The following is a 25,320-nucleotide window of genomic DNA, read 5'->3' as shown; positions in this document are numbered from 1 at the left end:
CTCTCAAAATTAATGTTTTTTTGTAAAATTCTAGGAGTTCATTTCTTGAGCAATATTTTAAATGATATGGACTACACCTCCTTTCATAACTTAATGTTTTTATTATTTTAAAGAAGCCTAGTTTTTAGTACAAATGGGTTGCATCTTTTCTATCTACGTGAAATTAAGAAAACTAATCTTATCTTCACATAGAGATGTCTGGAGTGCAGAAGATAAAGCAGACATTTACTGGTAGGCTGCAAGGAAATGCAGGTTTGCTAAATAACATGTTCACTTGGGAGTTACAGTCCAGCCCTTACTTTAAATGACTGCTAGTTTGCATTGTAATGTTTTATGTCTGAGTGCAAGGAATATATCCTATTTATCACTAAATAGGAAACTCTTAAAAGAAAAAAAATTCTGTCCTGTACAGAAACAATGGTGTGCTGCTAGTGTTCCCAGGTAAGATTTTACCAGTGCAGATTCCCACAGAAGCAGCCTTTTTGACTATATAGTAAGCAAAAATCACAGTACTATGATAGGAAACAAAGAAATTAAGTGTTACTGGTTTGAATAAGTATAATTCAAAATCTTTGGGGAAAGATGGTTATGTGGTTTCCTTGCAAGACTTCTATAATTGTAATCCAAGAGATTGCAGAGAAAATACTAACTCAAGGAACTGCATTCAACAAAGTGTTTCACTCTGCATAGAAAATATTAACATTGCATTATTCCTGATGCTGTTTCTAAAATAGTAACTGATCAAGCCTTAGGAGATTTCTGGAAAATCTGTTTAAAGTTTTATCAGTATTTTCACAGGAATGATCATAAGGTTCATTTTATTTTTCATTGGAAACACTATTATTTTTATTCCTCAACAGATCTCCATGCTGGTTCCTCTGTGACATTTTCGTCATTCATTACCCTAATATAGAAACTGGACTGTTTCCTTTAGACTGATTCAAGCAAGTACCATGCTTTCTAGAAGTCTGCAACTTACCTACATTCTGGTGATGTTAAGACCTGATTGAACACGATCAATAAAAATGCAATAGTTGCTTGGCAACAGAAATAATTATAAAGATTAGCATTTCATTGTGTACACAGGTATCCCAAGATCGGACCCTTATCTCATCTTGATTCATAAAAGCTTATACTGGCTTAGAGAACATTATCTAGAGAGTTTTCTGGAGAAGTACCATCGCTAACACCCACAATGCTGGTGCTAGGGCAGTGAGAAACACTGCATTATGAAATGGCTCATATGGGTATAAATATGCTTATGTGCTTGACCGGTGATGCCGTGGTCTTTGTCAGTATACCACTGTGGGAAAGAAAAATACAGAGAATGTTATAGCTACATCCAAATAATACAAATCAAACATGATAAGACATAAAAACATGTGCAGACATTTAAAATTATCCCAGCATGAGGCTAATTCAGCATGGAGGCAAAGACATGATGGTGGTAGGAAGCTGCTATGATACTGTAGTCCCTGCTTTGTGTGTGGGATACACCATCTACTCATGGTAAAAGTCCAAAATGAATATGTGGCTTGTCCACCTGCAGGGTAGATGCAGCTCCTCAGTTGAGAGTGGAGCCTGATCTCTGCAGCCTGTAAGCCCTGCAAGTTTGGCTGAAGGACAACCATGCACTGGTGCACTTGGCTTCCTTTTATACTTTATCTTTTTTGTCCCAGCCCCTGGGGAGCAGTGTTAAAGTAGGAAAGGAAGAGCTTGCACCTTAGTCTGAGAGTTTCCATGTACAGCGTAAGAAGGGGAAAACAACTACTTGTCTTACAAGTTCAATGGAGAGACACCAAAAGTGATGGACAGGTTATGCTGGACTTAGGATATAAGGAAAGGTTAACTGCAGCTATCTATAAGTTACTATTCACTGGGCTTTGGCTATGTGCAAAGATTGGGATTGGCTTGGCTGTTTGTCTGAGAACACAAAAAAATGAACAAAATGAAAGATTAGGTAAACAGGGTCAAATAAGAGAAAGAGTTGCTTTACACTTGTACAGAAGATACGTGGGTGCATTATGTTAAAATTTAAGTTACTGAACACAAAAGGCAAGTACCTGAACTTTCATTTAAGATGGCAATTGATTTATACCTAACAACAAGGAGCTTTTGCCATGATTCTCATAATACAAGCCCATTTGTATGATGATAAACAAAACAGAAGCATACCATTGCCTGAAAATCCACTTCAGCTTCAACAAGAGCTTTGGAAATCTGCGCTGCTTGCTGAAAGTGAACATTATCTAAAAAGTGAAAGAAAAAGAGGATAAAGGTAAACAAAAAATTGCTTCTGCACTATTCAGGGGGAAAAGCAAAACAACGAACACGGAAGACTCCCCAGCACTGCTGACTGAAACACAAATTAAGTGCAGAAAGCAGTATTATTTTATTGATGTAAATGTAACAGCCTTGTCCCTTCATGCTTTTGTTTTGTCAGTAGTAGAATTGCGAACCTGTCTGTAATATTAAAATGTCTAATTAACTGCAACTCACCATCTGCTGTTCCATGAATAAGAAGATATTCAACTTCCTTGAATTTTTCAGCTCTGGCCATTACTGTTGAACTCTGAAATTAAAGAAAAGGGGGAAAAAAAAAAGAAAAAATTGCTATTTGCTAGAAGATGATTTGCTACCAACTGACTTTGATTCCTGTTGACACAGTCTGGGGTCCTTCAGATAAAAACAACCACCCCTGCTCCCCCCTGCACTCCCAGGAGCATGTTCACATGTCCAACACCACCATCCTGGCATTCAAACCCTTCCGCACCGGTCTGCAATTATTACCAAGGGTTATGTCTGCAAAGTAACAGGCGATTCCAGAGGGGAAGACTTGTGTGAGATACACATTTAATGCACTGCTAACATGTTGTTAGCCTGCAGCACACCACTTGCCATAGGTTTCCTGTGCTACAGCAGACAAGTAAAAAAAATGTTGCCATGGCAACAGTGCACCCTATGATAGTAAGGAGTAGATATTACAGAGACTACATGCGTTATCTTCCCCATCAAAATGTACACTACAGCTTACCTGTAGGTAAGGCAACAGAGCTAGTACTTCATCAGTGTCAAGTAAAAATGTCTGACAAAAAGTTTAAAACAATGCTCTCCCCCCAGTACGATACAGAAATGCCTGAGAGAGAAAAAAAAAAACCACTAGACCACATCTATAAATAGAAGTCAAGGTACCTTTTGGGAATTGAGACACAATGTGGTGATGGAAGAAAGTATTCAGTGACTAAGATTAATCAAGAAACTTAAACCACAGTAACAACATATTCCCTAGAACATACTAACCACCTGACTGGCTACTGTGACTAGGTACTGAAGAATGAGGAATGTAAGGATTGCAGGTAAGATCTTTAATGTGGGCAAGGAAAGGGAATAGGATAGTGTTCTACCATGAGAGTGAGAAGAAGAAAAGCGACAAGACAAGACATTTTAGGCTTAACAAGACAACCAGCATAATGGGACAAAAATACATTGAATTAAATTTCCTTCTATTAGCAACATTATAGTGGTTCTCTGCTGAAAATTACTAAATCCCTGTGGAAGTTCTGTGTTACAGCAATTTAAAAGCTACTATGGCAAGAAAAAAAAACAGTAAAAATTAGGAATAAAATAATGTGGTGTTTTGTTTTGTTGTTTTTTTCCTCCCCCCCCCTAAAGCTGTATCTTTGCATAGGGATTTGCATTTAGTACCCAAAAAGTCAAACACATTATATTACCAAGATGCAGAAGTGTTCTAATTTCCTTATGTCTCTTGTACACTCATGCATCTTTAAAGCAAGCATAAATATTTAAGTCCTTTTGTCATGGCAGAACAGCATACCACAACTCTCTCAGAACTGAAATAAGTTCTTTGTAGTTATTCAACCAAATTTGAAAAACAAGTTCATCAGAGAGAAAAGAACACCCTCCAGTCCATAACACTGTAGTTGCCTTCTTCTGATAGTCAAGGCAGAAAGAGCACCAGAAATCCCATCTAATACATGGAAATGCATGCACACTGGAAGCGTGAATCCACTGAAACAGGCTGGTATCAGAGCAAGAACAGACAGTTACGAGTGCCAAAATCTGCAGAGAGGACTTTGATTCAGTGAGGAGCACTGGTACAGCAGCCGACCAAAACAATGATTCAGAAAGTAATGGCCAGTGATATTAAAAAAAAAAAAGGAACAGGGAAAAAAAAAAAAAAAAGAAAGAACCAAGCAGTGGCCTTTGAGTGAATAATTTTCCACATGTAGAACAGGAAACTTGATAAATCGCCTTTATAAGCTTTCTTCCCGCAAACCAGTGCTGGTTTAGGGACAGCAAAGCTGAGAGTGGAAGCTCTCAGCTACACTTCTGCAAACTTGACTTTCCAAAAGCAGTTTTAGAAAAAAGATGTCAGTATTTTTCCCCTGGAAGCATGAAACAAAATAAAGCTATTTGTAAAATACTTCAGAAAGAAGGAATACATAAGAGATACTTTCTCTGTTTTTTTTTTTTCTCACTTCCAAGTGATGTCATTTGCTGTACTTGTACTCAACATGAAGAGTACCTTCCATGAAACATGCTGGAAGGACACAGCACTTCTCCCAAAGAGGAAGGTTGCAAGATAGGGAGCAATTGTAAGGTAGGCACAGTTACAGCACAAAGCAACAGCTACATCAGCTGAACAAACCTCAAGTGGACAGCAAATACACAATTTACCCCTTCCATTTCATAGTTATACTGCTGGGACAAAGGTTCTGAAACCGTAACATGTACAAGTACTGAGATTTGGGCCCTGCTGTGTGTAACTGGCTTTTCTAAAGATCACACAGCAGTCAACATTTTATCAGCGCTCCACAAACAAGTTACGGTTTGGCTGAAACTGAAGGTCTCTCTCCCTTTAGCATATTCTCAGATAATAGAACAAATGTCAAATCAGTACAAGATGGCATATTTACAAAATTGTACCCTGTTTTGCATAACCTAATGATGCAGCAGTTCTTAAGGACTGAACATTTCAAATCTGCTAGAAAAAAGATTGCCAAATCTATGACTGTTTCAAACACTTGCCAAAAGCATATCAAATTCAGAGTGAACTGCAAAATAATCTTCTCACAAGTTGAACAGTCTCTTTGGTATGCTTTGCATGGCTACTGCATCTGACCTCTAGAGCTTTGCCCTGATTTAGTCTCAAGTCTTTTACATCAGGGCCATTCCTCCCCAGGCACACAGCTTCTCTGCCTTTTTTCGATTATACTGGAAGCTCCACCCATGCTTGCTCCTTTCCTTTACAAAGCTGTAATTTTCAATAGTTCACAACTACCTCTTAAGGCACTGATCACACCTAATTAGCCTACTTGGACAAGTGTGAGTCATCCCTCAGATGTGACTCTTGACAACGAGTATTTAACATCTCGGATTCTTTTCCTTCAATAAACGTGAAACCTCATGTCACAGTAATACAAAGGTAGGGTGCAGCCCTCTTACCACAACTAGTTTCTTGAGACTATATATTCAAAGTTATTCATAATACTCTGTGCATCAGGAAGGTGCCTAGCAGCCTGCCTCTTCTCTAAGCAGGTGTGTACAGTCTTATTCTTTTAAATTGGGGCACACAGTATGGAGTTTACGCAACCTTTCATTTTTCAAGCCAGCACTATAGTGGATGCAGTAGGATAGAAAACACATGATGCAGCACGCAAACCTGACAGTATGAAGTTAACAGTTCAAAAATGCTGTAGCAGCTTCAGCTAGGAGAGTTTTCAGTACATGTTTTGCATTTACTTGCTAAAAAACATTCAGTTCAGAAAACAGTTCTCATCAGCAACAAGGGGCCAGGAGGCTGGCTGTTGGGACTGGGACATTAAAGAAATGGGCTGGAAGCCAGGAACATGCTGGACTGAAGTCAGTAAGGGTCTCCAGCAACAACAAAATCCCACAACCCTTCCACTGATGGTACATGAAAAGCAACAAACTCATTTCTTCAGCTACCTCACCCTTCCAGGTTTGTGTGGAAAAGTAAATTCCATGTAATACATTGTTTGGGGCTTTTAACAATGAATGAGGACTTAAATTGCATTTTCCTATCTCTAGAAGCAGCAGTGAAGTGTGACAGTCTGATCTGTGCAATTACCCCTCCTCCATCTAGCCACCATTCTCCCCAATTAGTCCTCCGAGTAACACATTTGAAACCTTTAGCTCTTTGGTACTGGCAGTTTTAACGTGGCCATTGCCAGCAATGGATGCTATGCCAAGAAAATCCGACTCCTGGCTTGAAAGGATTAAACAGTCCTCTGTTGCCATCTGTGCCGTGAAGCTGGTGAATGACTTTGTGCACCCAGAGCGTTAATGTTCGTTCCGCACGACGACAGAAACTTCTATTTACACTGCTACCTCACAGACCTCCTACTGTTGCCACTGCCTTAAAGAAACACATTTGGAAAAAGGCAGGCAGGCGGCTGCCGGCTGCTGGTCAGTCCCCCTGGGCCCGAGCAGCTCGCTGGTTAGAAGAGGCAGATGCAGAACCAGGTCTTCTAGCAGTCATTACCATTGTCCTCAATTTTGACCAGAACATCTGATAAAGCAGTCGACAAAACTAGATTATGTAGTAATATGTCAAAACAGACATTTTAGTCCATATATGTATGTATTTACGTGTTTTACCGTACTTTTAAATCACTGCAACAACCCCCACCCTTTTTCCACCCATGACACTTCTTTTTTTTAATGCATTAAGACACAATCAGTGCTGAACTGTCTTCTAGTCTGTTTACCAATCCAAACACAGAGAATGCCCCATCTCTTTTCCTCCAACATCCATGTTTGGTTCCACCATCGCCATGGCTGAACACCTCTGCAAAATATCCCAGTAACCAGGGCACAAAGTACCCCTCAGATCCCCCACAGTTCTCCAATAGCCACTGTGCTCCCCCCTTGATCTGAAATTTAACAAAACGTTGTAGACTGCTTGGGCTGCTTTGCCCTATACCCAGCTACCTGTGACTTCAAAAGCCCTTGAGGCAACAAAAAACAGCTGGCACGCTGTTGAGCAATTGTTGAGCAAGTCAAACAATTCATCATCCCATAACAAGAACAAAGGATCTACAGGTATTTTGCTCCCATTAGAACACCTGGAAATTCCCTCACTCCTGGGCAAACATGAGTCATTTTAGACCAAACCTTGGTCACCCTGTGTTTGTGGAAATGGGGCCAAAATTCCAGCCCTGACGCTGCTGGCCCTCAGTTGGTCTGCAATTTGTTTGATATGATCACAGTTCAGACAGAATTGCCTACCTGCCAAAGTTTCCTAATATTTACGAGATTTTGCTTTCCCTGAAAAAAGCTTGCAGATTCCTAAAGCAAGGAAGTTCACACAGCACCCATTTTTTTAAAAATTACATTTCAGAAAGAACTGGATTACATTTGTTTTGGTGGAAATGTTGTTTAAGATAAAGAATAGTTTGCCCACGAGCATACTAAATTTTAAAACAAATTTGTTTCTTGGTGATTAAAATAAAACAGTTTTTCAGCTTGTTTTACAGCCTGCAAAGTAGCCAAATGGAACTGAATGTAAAAAAACCAAAAAAACCCAACACACCAAACAAACAACAGCAAACCCTCACCATACAGCAAGGAGTAACTGCCTCATGCAGATCCAAATGCATGAGGCTACAGCCTCTGAAAGCACAATGAACAGTCATAGCTGCAAAGAAGAAACAAACTTATTTCTTCCCATTGGGAAGGAACTAGACTGTATAAAGAAAACAAGAGTGGTTTAGAAAAGAAACAATACATTTCCAAAAAAAAAAGAAATAAAGTGATTTCTTTCTTACATTGTAGTTGTTCAGATTATCACTTGCTATAGGAAGGCCCATGTATCGTTCTGTGTATATGGAATCTGTAATGAAAAAAACCAAAACCACTTAATTTTCAGTCTGTCTGTCTACCAGATATTTTACCCACTGATAACAAACAATAAGAATGCATACTGGAAATTAAAAAAAAAGAAAGATAAAAACAGGTTTTCCACAATGAGGCGTGTAGGTAACCATCATTATTCAGAATATTTAATCTTGTTGCCATGGACACCTGAATGCTGAATATTAATAAAGTACTTTGTGTCAGTGTTACCTTATTGTTATTCTTTCAGTAATCCCAAGAAAATTACTGAAAATCTCGCAGTAAATAACTAACACTTGAAAAAAAAAATTATATATTTTATCTAAATGTTTACTATTAAAAATCTATAAAATGAAAATGTAGCAGTAGATTAGGACTCAGCTTGGGTCTATGTTAGCTATAGTCAAAATGAAGTATCTATCTCTTATTTTCCACAGATTTTTCACCAGGATATCATAGTAAATTTTTTGCAGATTTGCTGCTTTATTTTAAGCCTTACAAATCAATGCTCTGTTGCCATATTCTGATGTCCATTTGACTTCTCATCAGCATTATCACTCTGTTTCTTTTTAATGTTTGAATATGCATGCCCCCATAACCGCTTCCCTTATCTAATCATCTAAAAGTGGAATTTTAGAGCTCCTGATCTTCATTAAAAAAATATTTCCTGACATACTTGTAATATTCATGTCCAAAACATTACGAAAACATCCCTACGTCCTCAACAGACTGCTTCTAATACCTGGCAGTATGATTTGATCTGTTGAATCAGCCCGAGCACATAATATGCTATTATACAGCCTCTGTGCTAGAAGCAGAATTATAAATTATGGCTTGTTTAGCAAAGGTTTGCCAGGAAAAGCTTTCATTTTAATGTTTTTGGTCAAATCCAAATCATAAAAACAGGAAAATGTGGTCATATCAGCACATATATCTTTAACTACACATAAATTTTTTAATCTGGGAGTAGGGCCCCTATAGCTGTATTTATAATCTCATGCAACAACAACCTTACACACTTTAAGCTTGAAGCACATACAGACTTGTCTATGTGTTCAAGTTTCCCTCACATCAAGCTATTCTTAAGATTAATTAGGTTTATAAAATCCAAATTTTACACTCTAACAAGAAAAAAAAAAACACCCAAAGGCAATTGAAATCCTATTCTGTCACTTTGAGAGAGTAAATTATAATGCAAGTTTGATGTTAAGCCTCACAGTTTGCTCTTGTAAGCACCGTAAAGAAGCAAAGCCTAATAGTGATGGATTTCTAACACACAATACCAGTCTCGGAACACGTGGCAGCTTTGGAAAGCAAACGCAGACCCATTACAGTAATACTACAAATATTACAATAATTTTGGCTTCATAAAAGGTTAAAGAGATTCCTTGGAACTGTAGATCTGACTTTTTAAAATGGGAAATAAGATTTAGGGGATTGGTTTAATTCTGAAATGCAATACCCATGAGTTCATAAAAACAGACCAAGTGGCATTTACGTGGCATCTAGTCGATAATCAAAGTTCTGCACTATGAATCAACACTTTGCAGCATGTGCACTGCAAGACATATGGGAATCCTTGTAACGAGGAAGCCATCACATACCATAATATTGCCAACGTGACACGGGGGCAACCGCTATTCCACACTTGAAGACGCCGCTTCCCGAGCCAAGCACCATGGAGGTCACATATCCCCCATAAGACTGAGAAGAAAACATTGCTGTTATTTTAGTCAGGAAGAAAAGGATGGGGCTCATCTGCAAAACGGTTCATCAGACATTTATTGTCTCAGCTTTTTTCGTATTAATGAACTCCATTCTGAATTTGGGTCAGATCCCACCCAGCCTGCTCGGTGGGGGAAACAGGCATCAAACAGCGCATGGCAGCTGTGGCGCTGATGAATGAGGACTTACTGGGGAAAAGGGGTGCAAATGCTGCTGAACTGTGACTTGGCTAAGGATGACAGTGTCTGGTAGCATCGTAGGCAGCAGTGAAAGACAGGAAACAAGACACTGCTGAACTGCTGTGTCCCCCTCCGTGCTGGGGGAGTGGGTGGAAGCAGAGCTCAGGCCCCCAGCGCGCCTGATGAGTAGTTGCACCAGGGCACCTGAAAATTTACAACTCCCTCGGAACAGGCCTACGGCAGCTCACTTGCTAACTCTCTTCCAAAGCGTCAAGAGCAAGACTGTGACTGGGGAGCAAAGGATCTTCTGCTGAGTCTGTGGGAGGAACTGTGCAGCAACACGCTCCTTGCTATGCACGGAAAATTCACTCGCAGTCTAGCCTGATACACAGATGAGTAAATATCCGACACACTTGAGCATCCAGGCAGCAAGATACCTAAACAATGCCACCAACCGCCCAAATGACTGCCCTCACTATAGTTTGAAGGGTTTAGTTAGGAACATGTGCCCACACACATTCAAAAAGAAGAGCAATTTTTGGATCTCACTGCTGTCTTGGAACCAGATTATAGGCAAATGGAACTCTATCTGTGTTCAAAGACCTTAAATGTTTGCTCCAACTTCAATGCCTGGGTCCTCTCAAATAGATCAGCAAAGTAATTCAGGTACTTAGTAATTAAATCCAGATATAAATACGTTGCCTAACCTGGACAACCTGGCCACAGTAAAGATGTTATGGCCAAACTTAGGGCAACCAGAATTAATGTACATATTGACAGGCTGACAATGAGACACTGACAATCTGAAAACTCAAGAAGTAAAGAAAATCTGCTTGCCCAGTTTCAGTGTCTGGGACACATAACCCCAACCCAGCTCCAAAGACGACTGCTCTTCATCTATTCATCCCAAGGCTCATAGGGAGTAAGATGGGAATGCACTAAGTCCTCGCTTTCTGCAGAAAGACTTTCCATCCCACTAACGTTAATACTACAACACAGAAATGTTTGTCCCCACAGGAAAAGCTACTAAAGGCACCATCATAACCATTTTGCCATTAAGCATTTTATTCACTAGTGTCTATCTCCAGCAGTGACCAAATTTCAGCTAGCATTTTAATTCAAGATCCTGCATGCAATCCTGCCTAATACTTAAACACAATATGCTTAAACAGAGCATGCGAGAATACTCGCCGTGACACCAGAAAAAGCAGCCAAACAGTAGCCTGGGACAGAGAAATGTTCAGAATTTGAATCAAATAGGTATCACTAACAGTACATATGCACTTAGCCTTGCAGCTGAGGGCACATATATATGCTATAAAACACTCCCTCTACTGCGACAGGTTTTAAAGACACATCAAAGTCAGAGAAATCTGGCCTCTGGTTGGAAATACTGCTAAATAAAATACAGCCAAGCACGACAATATAGCAGATTTAGATATTTTCAGGCTGCTAGTAAAAACACAACAACCATGCCACGCAGCTGGTTCCAATGTAATTGTACATCTTTTTTTAAGAATAAGACTCATCCAACTAGTGAATATATGCTTGGACTTCTTTTTAAAATATTGGTTCATCTTGTACACAGGAACTTGTCAGTATCCCTTTAGACTGTTTTTAATCCCTCTAGTAGTCCTCATTTCTTATCTCATGAATGAGTCTAATCTCAAGAATGCTTGCAAAGGGACAATGTATACAGGCACTTGCAAGATCTACTTCATTAAGTCAGTTATTGGATGGTGCCATGACCCCAGAGGTGCCTCATACTAAGTACTCCAGCACCTCACACAAACGGCAGCAGAACAAATGGTTTTTACAATTAAATAACCCAGACAGACTGATTTGAGTACTTACCCAACCCCAAATAGCTATTCTGTCCTTATCAACAAAGCTCATTTCAGAAAATTTTCTAAAAGCAAACAGAATAATTAAATGCTTAATGGATTGCAGATATCTGCCAGTATACAGACGTGCCCGTTTTCCATCATGTCTGCCTCTTTCTCTTGCACAAATAAGCATTTCCCACTTCATCATAGTGCCGGCATATGAAAACATACAATACTTCAGGCATGTGTGTCTTTAAGGAATTAAGAAAAACATCTGTGCGTGTGAAAAAACAAAACCTGGAAACTCTGTAAAAGCCCTCAAACCACATTCACTGACATTTGTATTGTATTAGGTTACATTTCATCACCTGCCTCACCTTCTTCTTTTTTTGTCTCACTTTTTTTTTTTTTTTTTTTTTTTTTTTTTTAAAAAAAGAGAAGCAACTATCAAATTGCAGCAGTAAGGAACAGGCTGACACCTGTAAATCCTGTCTGGGCTTAAAAAATAAAGATTCTGAAATCCTATTTGTTTATAAACTCCTTAACATTTGAAAATCCCCAAAAGCAAAACCCCCAAGATCACTTTTTTGTCATTCAGAGAGATTGATACTGACATTTTTTGGTTTAGTGAGGTTCTACAAGCATAAACCAAATGTGGAACATGAACTATGATGTAAAGGCCGAGCAGTTAATCCAAATAAGTCATAACAGACTTAGAGTTGTGAAAACAAACTTGGAGTAAAAAAGCTTGGAGTAGAACTTCCAGCTCCAAGCTCCTTGGTAGCATGTTCTTCTACTATTGTGGCAGCTATCATCTCTAGAAAACCAGAGATATGGTAGATTTGTGTTACAGTGTTAACTCTTCTCTCTTTTTAAGCATAAAATGATGATTTACCCATAAATGACATACTTCAGCGTACAAAAGTAATGAACAAGTTAGTTATGTTTTTGCCAGCAATTTCAACATAACCATTCAAAACTTTCACCTTTTCTTCCCCTACACAATAAACACAGAAAAGAAGGAACCGTTGTTGACCATTTCACTGAAGCTCACCTGGCTGCTGCTATCTGATCTTCCACTTCATATGTTCCCAGTCTTCGGTTTATTGCATGCATAATTTCATCCCCTTGGTATCCACTGCCTCTGCCATCAAAGCTGGCCACGATGATCTTCTCGGTGCTTGCAAGGTAAGTAGCCCAGTTGATCCGGAAGATATAGTCAACTTTCTGACTACAGGGTCCCGCATATCTGGGTGAAAAGTGCCACAGAATTCAGGCATTTACTCTCCAGGTATTCTCGCGTCAAGCATTTGAAGTACAATTATTGCTGACAATTTTCAGCCACCAAAGAAGGATAAACTTTTAAATAAAATTGATCAGACAAGAAAAGCATCACTGACTGACTCCAAACTGCTGCTCTGCCTGGACACTAAAAGCAATATGCTTTTTTAAAATGGCAGCTGTTAATCAAGAAAGCAGAGTGGATTTTATTTGTTTTATTACTTTCTGCTCTAATAAGAAACCTTCACTATTTTCACTTAAGCAGCTATCAGAAATCCAAACCGAGTTCTTTTTTTTTGTGTTGTCATATCTAGTCATCCGAGTTTCAAAGTGATGCACTCTGACTATTTCTGTTCCATTTACCCATGATTTATTTGGTTAAAGACTGAAATCAACAAATAACCTTCATTTTGGGAAAATGAAAAAGATCTCTTTCTTCATTTTTAGTGTCTCATCAGTGTTCCCTACAGTCTGAACTATTTCTTATGCAGGCTGAGAAAAAGGAAGCAAAACTGTAATTACAACTTTTTATTTTAAAATACTCGGAAGCACTTGAGCACTATGAAATCACACTCTGAGTGCCTGGATGGTAAGGTTCTGTTTTCCGTGTACTTCTCTACCCACTGTTGAATGCAGTAAGAAATGGAAGAGTGGCTCTTACGGCTCTATAACCCATTTTTCTCAGTTTTAACAGCAAATAAAAAGCTACTAGGAATTTTCTACAACAAGCTTTGTTTTTATACACTGTGGATCCTGACACTTCCGTAAGAATCTGTGATGTCAAGATCATCGTGAAGCAGAGGTGATCCTGACAAAAGCCCAAGTAAGTCAATAAAAATAGAATCAAAACCAAAAGAAGTCTTAAGGAACAAAGAGCACTGATGGCTCATTAAAACATTCAATAGGCATATCAAAAACTATTACAATGCTCCCAAATTAGATTATATAAAGAATATCTAACAATTAACAGCCAGTTTCCTTGTGGAGTTAGCTCTTCATAAGGAGGAAAAGGTTAATATTTCTACTCTAGTATGCAGCTAAATTTCAGTATTTTCCAGTCAGAAGAAAACATACCAGCATGAACAGAAGTGCTTGAGGAAGAATGGACCAAACAGCACGTGCTCATGGTCTTGAATTTATGAAAAAAACGGCAAATGCAATCCTGACCACAGGATGCATTTTGCCAACACCAGTTAACAGTCAAATATCACTGAGAAAATGTAATGTCACACTGCTTCAGCTTTAGGATACAAGGCTTATTCAAGGTTTCATTCTGGAATGTAATTTCATGGCATATTATTCCTAATGAACTCTAAGAGCAGAGCAGGAGGTAAGCTAACATCCTGGCTTTTCAGTCAGATATAGAACATATCACCAGCAAAATATGTGCTTGTTAAGCATCACATCATCTTAGGGTACAGGAATCTGTCGCAAACTGGGATACACTTCAATTTTTCATTCCCTCTTAAAACTACTTCATGAAGTAATTAGAAAACATGCCCGTTTTGTGTTTCCTGATCTTATCAGCAGCATTTGAAGTAGATGAAAGTGATTATTAACACAACATTGCCATGTAACTTGAAGACTTACACATCAAGGAGCAGAGGGTATTTCTTTTTTGAATCGAAATGGGGAGGCAGTATCATCTGATACCACAGGTCTACAAGCGAAAAGAGTTTGACTTAGGTCAGTTCTCCAGTGAAATAATTTGACATGCATTGCAATTCATACAAGAGCACCTTTGAGTCACCCCCTAAAACCAAAAAAGTAGTTTCATCTGAACCGTCCTAATATATACATGTAAAAGTTCCTAGCTAATCTAATAACTTTTTTTTTTAAATGCTTTACAGCTAAGTTATCAGAGTCTGGAACTGGAGTGCCTACAGTAATAACAGTAAAATTTGGGGACTCAACACGCTGTCTCGTAACACTATTCTACATTGTAAGTTTACACGTAAAATGTCGTTAAGTCTGTACAGTGGTAAATCTGACACTATCTCAAAAATGTTTCTCTACTCAAATTTGTCTCCCGGCACTATAAAGAAATTTCAAATATTTTGAACCTGCTGGATAGCCTTTGCATGCCAGTTTGCAAAGCATCCCAGAAACATATCCAAATATCTATTACTTCTCAAGCAACATTGATTCTGGTTCCATCCATGTTACTCTTTCCACCCAAGCCGGCTGAGAGTTAGCTGAACATTTTAAATCCACACCACGCACGTTTTGCAAACCAACCGGCTCAATTGTTCGCTCATGAATATTAAAATAAATGATGCTGCAAAGGAAGCATGAAGCAATGCAGATGGACTGCACTGCAGTAATAGCCAGAGTGCAAGTCTTACAGAAATTTATCCAGGTATGAATATGCAAGACATTAAAACACTGAAAAAATTAACAATCTAAATTGAACACATGAAAATACCAATTTTAATTTTTTTGCATCATCTGTGTACTCTGTAGTCACGAGAGCAGATTTCTTTTTTGATAACATACATGGCTTTGTGAGCAGACTTGGAACTTGAAGTAGGAGTACATAAATGGATTTATTTCTCCTACTTGTGACGTTAAAAATAGATTCCCCTTACCCAAAAGCATTTACCCAGAAGAGATGAAGTAGTAAGAACAAAGAGGAATAAAAAGATGCACATACAACTGACAGGACAAAGAACATCTTTAAACCTCCATCTTGCCTGGAAGATTTCATCTTTAGCCCTAGTAAAAATATGACAGAAATAAAAGACAGAAAACATAGAGAGTTATTAATTAAAGAAGATAACAGTGGAAGGAGGAAGGCATCAAAAAGAACAGTTAACAATGACTGACAGAACTCAATACAGTTTTAAAATATAATTCCATTAAGAATATTCATTCATTTTATCAAGAGGAAGTTTGTCACGAAGAGAAAAGCTAGTAGCAAAGGCTGGAGCAAGAACAGTTTAGACAGGTACCAGGCCTACCACCGCCAGCCTATCTGATGTCCCTCAGCCTAGAAGCACACCAAAAATCTTCTGTACACAGACGTGCAAATTCAGAGGAGCACCACTATCAAAGCATTAGCAGTTCATTTTCTAGCATTTCGTTCTAGTCTATATTCAGAGGTTTATGTTGTCTTGCAGCATCAATGTGCTTTTAAGAATGCGAATATTTTTTTTTTACACCAATTCAAAGGTGATCTTGTTGAGATGTAGCCTAAATGATTTTGCAAACTTTTCCATTTAGATTCTGGGTCCATTTTTTGATAAAAACTGAACTTCTCCACTGTCCCAACCTGCTAACACAAAGGGACTTATACCTGTAAATTAGGACCTACCTGAATTTATAATTTAATTTAAATTCAACAATGTCTATGTGCTTTGTGCCCCAGCCCCCATTCCTCTTATTTATTTATTTAATGTGGTAGTAGGAACTTCTGTTTTTCAAGTAATTATCAAGGGAAAAAGGAGTTATGCCGCTTATCACAAAAACATCAAGATATTACACTACGGAAAAAGCACATTTTAGATAAGAATATTTTTGGATTCCAGAAAAAAACCAGGATGTTTGGAGATAACTAAAAAAAACATCTTGTCATGCTTTTCAGCAGAAGACCTTAAAGCACTCGGTGGAACGGGGAGATAAAGGTAAAACATGTTTTTGAACTTACTGTATCCACCTACATGAATGGAGCCAAATTTTTTTGAAGGCATCTGAATATCTTTCAATGAATTTTCCAGTTCAGTGTTATTTTCCAAGTATCTGAGGACTAAATAACAGAGTTAGTAGAAGTCAAAGATTAAATACATTATTTTCAAATGCACTGCTCTTTAATTATGAACCACTTTAAAAATTCAACCTGAGATCATGGCAACCTACACTGCAGTCTTAAGTTTACTGCAGTTTTTGTTTTTCCTCACAAGTTTGATGTTTACAATAGTTTTCCTTCAGTAATTTAGTAACCAGAAAGCTGGCTTCCACATTTTTAATCTAAATGCAATTTCAGAAAAAATGAACAATTATCCAGTAAATAAATCGTACATTAGTCACTGTTTTCTAGCATAATGTTAAATAATATTAAATAAACTATGAATAAATGTATGCCAAGCTACATAACTTATTCTTCTGGTTAACTATACTAGAGTAATTATCTGAAATTAAATTTACCCTTTATAATTGACATTTTCATTATTATACTAAGCGATGCGAACAAAAATAAAATAAATTTATAGTGCAATTTTCTGGCTTAACATAAATTATATTTTAAGACAATCCCATACCTTGATCATCACTGCTTCTGTGCAGGGTAGATATGGGCAGGCCAGGACCTGGTAACAGAGCATGAAAGCTTCGTGTTTGTGTGCTGTCTCAAAATGCAACTCTCGCAAAGTAACTGGAAGTGGGTGAATCACAAAAACTCAGAACTCATGTCCCTCCATTTTGCACAAGCTGGATTTTAAGTTAAGGAGGGCCCAAATTCAAGCCACAGGATCCTGTAAAATATTCAGACGGTCTCACGGGCAAACCACATGATTGTGAGGTATCGAAGAATTAAACTTCCACTCTTTAGCAAGGTCTACACGTTGGTTGTGGACCATGGTTTTGAAATCAGTAAGCCTTGTCTTGGAGACCACAGCACTCTTCTCCAAACAACCATTTTTACAACCTGACAGAACAATTCCCTCTCTGCTGTCTGTCCTTCTAGCCCATAGGTCAAGGAAGGTCTTGTCATCTTAAGAAACAATATACATTTCAGCTTAAGGGAAATTTTAGAGATTTTATTTTTCCCACCCTCTGACTAATCTACCCCTTGTACTATCTAGCACAGGCACTCACAGGTCAGAGACAGACTACAGCCCAACTGCTTAACTTGTAATGATGTTCATAGGATTTTTTTGAACAGCACTACCTATCATAATTTTATTCCCACACACAGAGCCTGTTCTCTTTACCCAGCCTGTTGCTCGCTTTGCTCCCAGAGCCTTCAAATTCCTTCTACAGACAGAGCTCCCCATGTAGCTCTTGAGGAAATGCACAGCGGACAGGAGTGTTTTGCATGTCTTTCAGGTCCACTGATAGACAGAACTACCAAATTTTACCCGTGTAATTTTTGTCAGGTGCTTTTGAGCCTAGGGTGGAATATGTTTTTCCACTGCCAATGCATTTATCCAACGATATCAACACATATCATTGTTACCCAGTGCGTATCAAGATCTTCACGAAGCGAACTTCCCCACCCAAGTAATCAGTGAGTCACGTCTATGTCAATTAATTCTAGATATACTCACCGTGACAATCTAGCTGATAATACTGTGTGTCTTTGCTGAAGGACACAGAATAATACTGGCATCTTTCTTGATTCAGATCACAGCTAACACATTTAGTAGAATTTGGACTGCTTTCCAAGAGCACTCTGCAAAGTAGACGAGCTTCACTTAGAGATGAAAGACTTTTTTTTTTCCTAAACCATGCTAAACAAATGTATGGTTTTTAAGTAAGATGACTGAATGGAATATGATAAAATGCAGTCCTTATTGATTTAAAAAGTAGAGAAAGCAGACTTTAAGCTTGTGAGTTCAATTAATACAGGAATTGTAATCATAGCGAAAAAAAAGCATGAGAGGTTTTATTTAGGGGTTTGTTGCTTGAGGATCAGTTGGTTTTTTTTCACAATTTCCCTTTATTAACTAAATTTACAGAAAAATATTTTAGTTGCTTTTACAGCTTCTACTCCTACACTGTTTTAATTAAATACCTTGCATAGGATCCCACATTAAACTATAAACATCCTAATATTTTTATTTTGCAATACTTTTTCTTAAAATTTTTTTCATTAATAAATATTTTACTCATACTGCAGAAAAAAAATTCTTACTTATAAAGATTTCTTCCTCCCGGCATTCCACGATTTTCATTACTAATGTAGTATCTATAAAAGCAAAACATACTGGTTTTGGTAAAATGCTTACAGTATTTTACAATATTTAAAGGATTATCTTACATGTTTATATCAGATTTTTAATGAGTTAAATGACACCTTCTCCCTCTTCTCCCTCCCTGCTTGCTTAGACCCTTGTTACAAGCTCTCGTGACAGGAATCACTATCTTAATTATAACACTTACAAAAAGTTATTGGTTACAGCTTCTATGCTGATTACTTCCCACTTTCCTGTAGTAATTGGTACTGGGGCCTGGAAGGAGGAGAAAAAGCAAGGCAAAAAAGTAGAACATGAAGTTCCTCAATCACCAGGAGAAACACAAGTCACGAGTGACTGCCCTGCACCCCACTACTTACCTGTGAGCCATTTATGTAATGGATGTGCTTGTAACCTACTGTGTTGCTGAAGACTTTGTAGTAGGTAGCATTGTCGGGTGCAAACCGAGGGACAGATGGCTGAAACTTGAACACAAGAGAGAAGAGAGATGTCTATTGAAGCAAACAACAACACTCCAAAACCAAGGTGTGCGTATTGAAACTTCTGTTTAGAGATATCAAAACCCAAATTTAAAACAATGTATCACTGAATGTACTGCAAAACATTTATTTTCCTACTGATTTAGTAGGTAGAATCTGTATCCATTACCCTAAGAGTAAACACACTTAAAATATTTCCTTGCTCCTTAAGCAGCAGAATTTTCTTAGTTCCTAGGTTCCTACCGTCTTAGGAAACAATATGTGCATCTAGTTTTAATTTAATTACTGTTTAATTCTGTCCCATGCCAACATGCAGCTGTAACCTATAGCAATGTAAACATTGCAAATACATGTTTTCCTTGGATTTCCCATTTTAAAACATGTATTTGTGAACAAATTCTTCAAACTCTTAATTTTTTTTAGCTTGACAGTGAAAAATGTCCCCCTTTATCCAAAGAAAACAAGCTGCTTCCCAAGAAGAAATTTTGCTAGCAAGTAGGTGATTACAGAATGCCAGAGAACCCAAAGTGGAATGATATTTTCATGAAGGCTCTATCCATTTATCAATTGGGAGGGATGGAAATGAATGGATTCCTCCTACTGACTGTCTTTTGAATGCGCTCCACGTGGTAGAAGCAAAAACAGAGGAATGAAATTGAGCCAAAGGAAAGAAAATGTGATAAATGTCCGAAACATCTAAACATTAATTAGCCAATTGACACAACACAATTACCTCCAAGATGTTATATTCATTTTCGAAATGGAAAGTGAAAATAGAAAGACAAAGTGACTTGCTGCTGGTCACTCAGTAAGCAATGACAGAACTTGAGCCTCTCTAACCCATGTGCTCCAGAAAACCTCTCCTTCTTCCCTAGCAGTATTTTTGCAAAAAATAACCTGGCAAATATTTTGCTAGCTTCTCCCTTATTGCAGTCTTGCTTTTTCAAAGTGTGACTTTCCTTCAACTCAACTGGCAAGCTCTAACTTAGCTCATGACCTGGAAGCCTTATGCAGTTAACACAGGCTGTTCTGAGCGTTCTTAGATTAAGTATAATTTCATCTCTATTTTTGAAAAAAAAAAAAAAAAAAAAAAGGGAAAAAACCCACTATAGATATATACAAAGAGAGAATTATATGTCTATATTTTACACACACATAATTTATGTTTGTATATACACTTACATGAATTGTATATACAGATATATGTGTATACATACATCTTTCATATATATAAAAATATCCCTTATCAGTCAAGTGTCGTTTTAGCATCCCTAACTAGATCAGAAGAAAAGAAAGGCATAAATATACCTTTCCTATCCCCTTTTCAATCCTCCCTACTTTCTACTCCCTTCTCAAATCCAAGAATCATACAGTCAGATTATCTTTTTCTTCTAACAGCTTCTAAGATGTGGGTTGTCTCTTTAAAAGAAACAAAAAACCAACAACCTAGTTTAATGGCACAGACTCGCATTTTGCCCTCTCATTTTGCACAACTGTTTACAAAGTCTGCAGCTTGATCATCACATTGTCTAATTGTGAAGCCTTTGCTGCAGAGAAGCAAAATGTGTCAGCGTTAGGGCCTTCCTTTCCATATCAAATTTGACAGCAGGTGGGTTGATCTCTCATCTTCATACTGCGGATGATTTCATCCCTGCTGTTGCCTCCCTCTTTGCATTTCTTTAAACTTTCATTTTTGACTTCAAAAGTGAATTAGTGACTAAAGCATAATCAGTGTGTGGAAAATGCGGGAGTGGAAAGTGTACTCTGTGTTCTCATCAAAAACTCTGAAACTCATTTCTCCCTCCAAGTCTGAACTTTTGCATCTCTGCTTCACTTCCCCCAGATCTTCTGTGTAGTTCATTAGGTGCCTACTCTCTACCATGTACAAAAGGACTGAGAGGCAGCTTGGAAGGCATCATCCAGATAGTATGATTGGTTTGGCAGAAGCATATGAAAATTTTAATCTGGTCAGTTATATGCATCTTGTCCCCAGTTCTCTTTAAAAGATATTTCGGGTGGGGGGAAAATAAATAAATAAAACCCCCCAAGGAGAACCCGGAATGGTTCGTTGCAACATGAAATGCTAAGAATTATTTTAGTCATCTATGCCTTTACTCCAGCACAATTCAAAGGTTATAGGATACACTTCTTAATGTATTTTATCCCCTAGATCATTCTGGAGGTGGCGGAAAGACTGGAGAGCCGCCAAACCAGCTTAGCTGACAGCTCCCCCAGTACAAAGGGAAATCTGAATCTTGGCTCCTGCACTCCCCTACCTACTGCTATCAAAGCAGGTGGTCAGAATTAAAAAGGAGTCTGGAAGGAACACACTGCTTTTTGTCAAGCTGAACGTGATGCACGGGTCATGGAGGATGCAGCTACAGCTCCAGCCCGTGCTGCACCGTCAGCCCAGCCTCAGGGAGTTCAGAACCCCATACCCACAAAAGCTTAAAACCAGCAGCGGGGTGGCACAGCGGCTCCTTTTTTTCCTACACATGTAAAATGCAACAATGCTAATGGATCAGACCCGCACACAAGAGGCACTACAACTGGCAAGAGGGTCATAGGAAACCTTCCTAATGAACAGTGTTATTTATCATGTAGCAGTTTTAGGAATTGAACACTCACTCTGCCAATCCAGCCAGTTGTACTTTCTTCGGTACGTTGTTTTTCCTAAGAAAGAAAGAAAATAATCCCACAACAATTATGTTTATTTTACATCAGGCTATGTTTCTACAAAGATAAACATACTGAGATACTCTATTCCTTTCTAGTTTCATCAAACATTGTGACTCTCCCACCTCATTTTTCTTACCCGTGGACATGACCAATTTCCAGTAGCACTTTCAAAGTCACAGACTGTGAGGACTGAAAAATTCTGAATTCTTCTGAGCCACTGCAGACAGATCCTTTCATCTGTCACCCATGTTACAACACTCAAATAATGATCCCTGAAAACAGCAGTAGTGTTAGATATTTAAAATCATCTCTGTAATAGCATACTATACAACAGCACTTAGCAATTCACTGAATGAGACTCATCTGGTTATTTTCATTTCAATCTACTCTTCAGTAATAAACAATGATGCAAACCTAATTGAGCCTTTTTTTTTTTTTTGTCAAATGTTTTTGCTGCTATTAGATGCCTTGGTTATTTTAATTCCTACAATAAAGAATTAGATGGTTTGTAAATACCCACTTCCAGAAAGACTGCAATTACATGCTAACAGCCAGATCACTATCCTCTAAAGCATAAAATAATAGCTACTCCAGACTGTTCATAATTCTTGTACTGTACGCATCTAGAGGAAATTCTTCTGAATACTAAGTTGTATGGGCCTTAGATTTCAGAATTTTATCCTTAGCTACCTGAAGTTGGTTGCTTGTAAGCACTTTCTGAGTAATACGTATCTTTGTGCAATTTAGTACTTATTTCCTTTAGTTATAATGGAGGGAGAGATCACACCAAGAGGAGATATTTGAATATTTTACTTTCATCTTCAGAATACCAACTAGCTGATGTTAAGAATTGGAGTATCTGAAAAAAATATAATTTTCATGAATATTCCTGTATATTAAAAAGGCACCACACAAAATTTAGCAGTTTTGTTTACCATTACGATCTGTTGGATGTACTTGTCTTATTTTAGATCTCTCTGATCTCCTAGAAGCCTTATGAACTAAAATAAAACAAACCTCCCCTCCAAGGCAAGTATGCATTTTTAACTCGAATTTGCACATTTAACTTGGTTCCAAGATCATGTTCCCTTTTTCCCCAAAGTCAGTTAACAAAAATGTGTGGGAAGTTTTGTGATGAGAGTGAATATCTTCATGATCGGGGAGGTGGGGGTATGTGTGTAGAAAAAAGAACAAGACGACACTACGATTAGTGTGGATGGATCAAAAATGTGTACTAACTGGTTACTGACCATTTTCAGCTTTTTTTCTAGACTGCAGTTTAGAAATCATGTTTAAAAAAGGTCTATTTTTGCATTCATATTTGACTGGAAGGTTTGTGGGTCATTTAATTGCTACTGTCACTGTCTTCAAATAGTATATTTTAGACCAATAATATTATAAAAGCACTCTGCAGGAGCTTGTTTGGGAAAAAAAAAATGAAACTGTTAGTCTTCATCTACCTATAATAGTTTCCCTTGTTTTGTAAAAGGGATTTAGCCCCACAGCCTTTGTTCCTTCAAAGTGAGAGAAGTTAACAATCTGGAGACTACAAATCATCTACCAGACAAGATAGACAGAACAAGGAAAAAAACAACAAAAAAAATAGTTATTATGCTATTATTGTATCATAATAAAGATTTTAAGGTTATTATAGACGCTAGAAATGCACCATCAGTTTTCAACAACCCATAAAATGTTAAGTAAGCTGCAATTAACTCAAGTACAGAGTACAGTAGTATTGCATTGCCCTTCCTCATTTGCTGCTGAGAAAGGATATTCCTGCAATCACCGTCTGGATCTCTCTACTCTGAGGACAACTTATTTTTAGGACAGATCATTTCAGACAAGAAGCATCCACTGCCTTCATCCTCCTGTTAGCCAACTGGAGCCCCCTGTACCCATGATGCTAAAAGCGATGCTTAAATGCTGTGTGGATTTCACGCTGGTCATTCATACAGAAAAGGTCAGGTTTCATCTACCATCTTATGTGGCAAAGCACTGCCATGCCAGATTTTGCCAGCTTTCCTTGACAAATAATAAAACTTTCCCTCTGAAACACAGTGTGCTGTGCCCCTTTTCAAATGTGGGGGTACAACTGCTGTACATACAACAAGTTGCAACAGGCAACTATTTGCAGGGACATTGCCCCTTGAAATCCCTGCTGAGGTGGGTGGGGTGGGGTATGCAACCAATTCAAACTCAGTTTTACTCAAAATTGAGCTCCAAGGAAGTAAAAATAGAATTTTCTACCACAAAAATTAACTTTTCCTGTCATACAGTAGTATAAATATACCCCCAAAAAATCTACCCACCCACAACATTGCACATCACTTGCCTTTTCCTGTTCATGTAATTTTGCTCTTGTGCAATTCCCCAAGACTTGTTCTAGCCACCTCAGCATTTGCAAGATGCACATGCTGAGGCTTAACTATCCTTTGGATCAGCCACTGGGAGAGAGTTAAGTTTCAATCCTTGCACCCATCATTTAGGACTTGATTTATCTTTTATCCTGATCTATAGTGTGTTACATTCATTTTAAAATGGATTAAGTCCATATAAAACTCAGGCCTGTGTTAGCCAGATGGGTCCAAGGCTGGAAGGTACATGATGGTTATTCTCCCAGGTCACACAGCAGTGTTGCTCAGCTTTCATTAGGTGTTAACAACAGGTAAAACATAACTCTAATACAGCAGAGATCTTAACCAGAACCCACCAAAACATAAAGGGATTATAATCCCGAGGCACTGCAATTCTGAAGAAAACCAGCACACCACAGCTATGCAACACCTAGCTATCGCAGTGTTACTGTAGAGAAAGGACAAAGAACAACACATTCACAGAGACTTGTGTATCCGGGTTAACACAGAGATGTCAGTTACACTGTGTCAAGGGCTGAAATGGAATAGCACAGATATTCCAGTTATAGATTTTGGCCATTGCCTACAAAATGCTGGCTTTATGCAGTAGCTAACAGATCTCTTGTTTTTCTGAAGTTTATCAGTGTAACCTGTGCTTCCATACCCATCATGTTTGTAAGTGCAAACCTCTAAAAAATTTCTACAATACTGCTAAAACGAAAAAACAAACCCCAAGATGTGGGATACCAAATTCTGTGTGCATGCATTTTAAATCAACTTAGCTGCTCTTTACAAAATACATTTATATCATGTTGTGCATTTCCAGTGGCATTTTGAGAAATACAATTTTCCATTTACTGTGAGAGGTGCTGGTTTTCACCATGTTTCCAAAGAAAACAAACATTTAAAGTATAAATCTGAAGACAACCATGATACCTTGCCTTAGCAAGGAGTCTGCTTCCAACGAAATAAAATCTTCACTTACCATTAAGGTTTTGGTTTGT

The 25,320-nt window shown here is 38.1% G+C and overlaps 1 protein-coding gene across 1 annotated transcript in view; it reads right to left on the bottom strand.

The window, feature by feature from the left end:
- Nucleotides 1-1,112: 1,112 nt before the first annotated feature.
- Nucleotides 1,113-25,320, bottom strand: part of DPP4 (dipeptidyl-peptidase 4) — a 38,590-nt gene continuing 14,382 nt past the window's right edge. Inside the window, exons 11-26 of the mRNA XM_010078790.1 lie at nt 22,096-22,231; nt 21,909-21,953; nt 19,157-19,265; nt 18,989-19,049; nt 18,741-18,794; nt 18,154-18,278; nt 17,146-17,193; nt 16,536-16,634; nt 14,480-14,549; nt 12,663-12,857; nt 11,637-11,691; nt 9,483-9,582; nt 7,812-7,876; nt 2,500-2,572; nt 2,176-2,249; nt 1,113-1,303 (exon numbers count right to left, since the gene is read on the bottom strand). Of these exons, the coding sequence (XP_010077092.1) occupies nt 1,205-1,303; nt 2,176-2,249; nt 2,500-2,572; nt 7,812-7,876; nt 9,483-9,582; nt 11,637-11,691; nt 12,663-12,857; nt 14,480-14,549; nt 16,536-16,634; nt 17,146-17,193; nt 18,154-18,278; nt 18,741-18,794; nt 18,989-19,049; nt 19,157-19,265; nt 21,909-21,953; nt 22,096-22,231 (1,408 nt within the window). The 3' untranslated portion in view covers nt 1,113-1,204. The remainder of the gene's footprint in view (nt 1,304-2,175; nt 2,250-2,499; nt 2,573-7,811; nt 7,877-9,482; nt 9,583-11,636; nt 11,692-12,662; nt 12,858-14,479; nt 14,550-16,535; nt 16,635-17,145; nt 17,194-18,153; nt 18,279-18,740; nt 18,795-18,988; nt 19,050-19,156; nt 19,266-21,908; nt 21,954-22,095; nt 22,232-25,320) is intronic.

The sequence above is a fragment of the Pterocles gutturalis genome, unplaced genomic scaffold (genome assembly GCF_000699245.1).
Source record: "Pterocles gutturalis isolate BGI_N339 unplaced genomic scaffold, ASM69924v1 scaffold17853, whole genome shotgun sequence".
Lineage (NCBI taxonomy): Eukaryota > Metazoa > Chordata > Aves > Pterocliformes > Pteroclidae > Pterocles > Pterocles gutturalis.
Note: the sequence above shows the minus strand (reverse complement) of the source record. Positions and strands in the feature narration are given on the sequence as shown.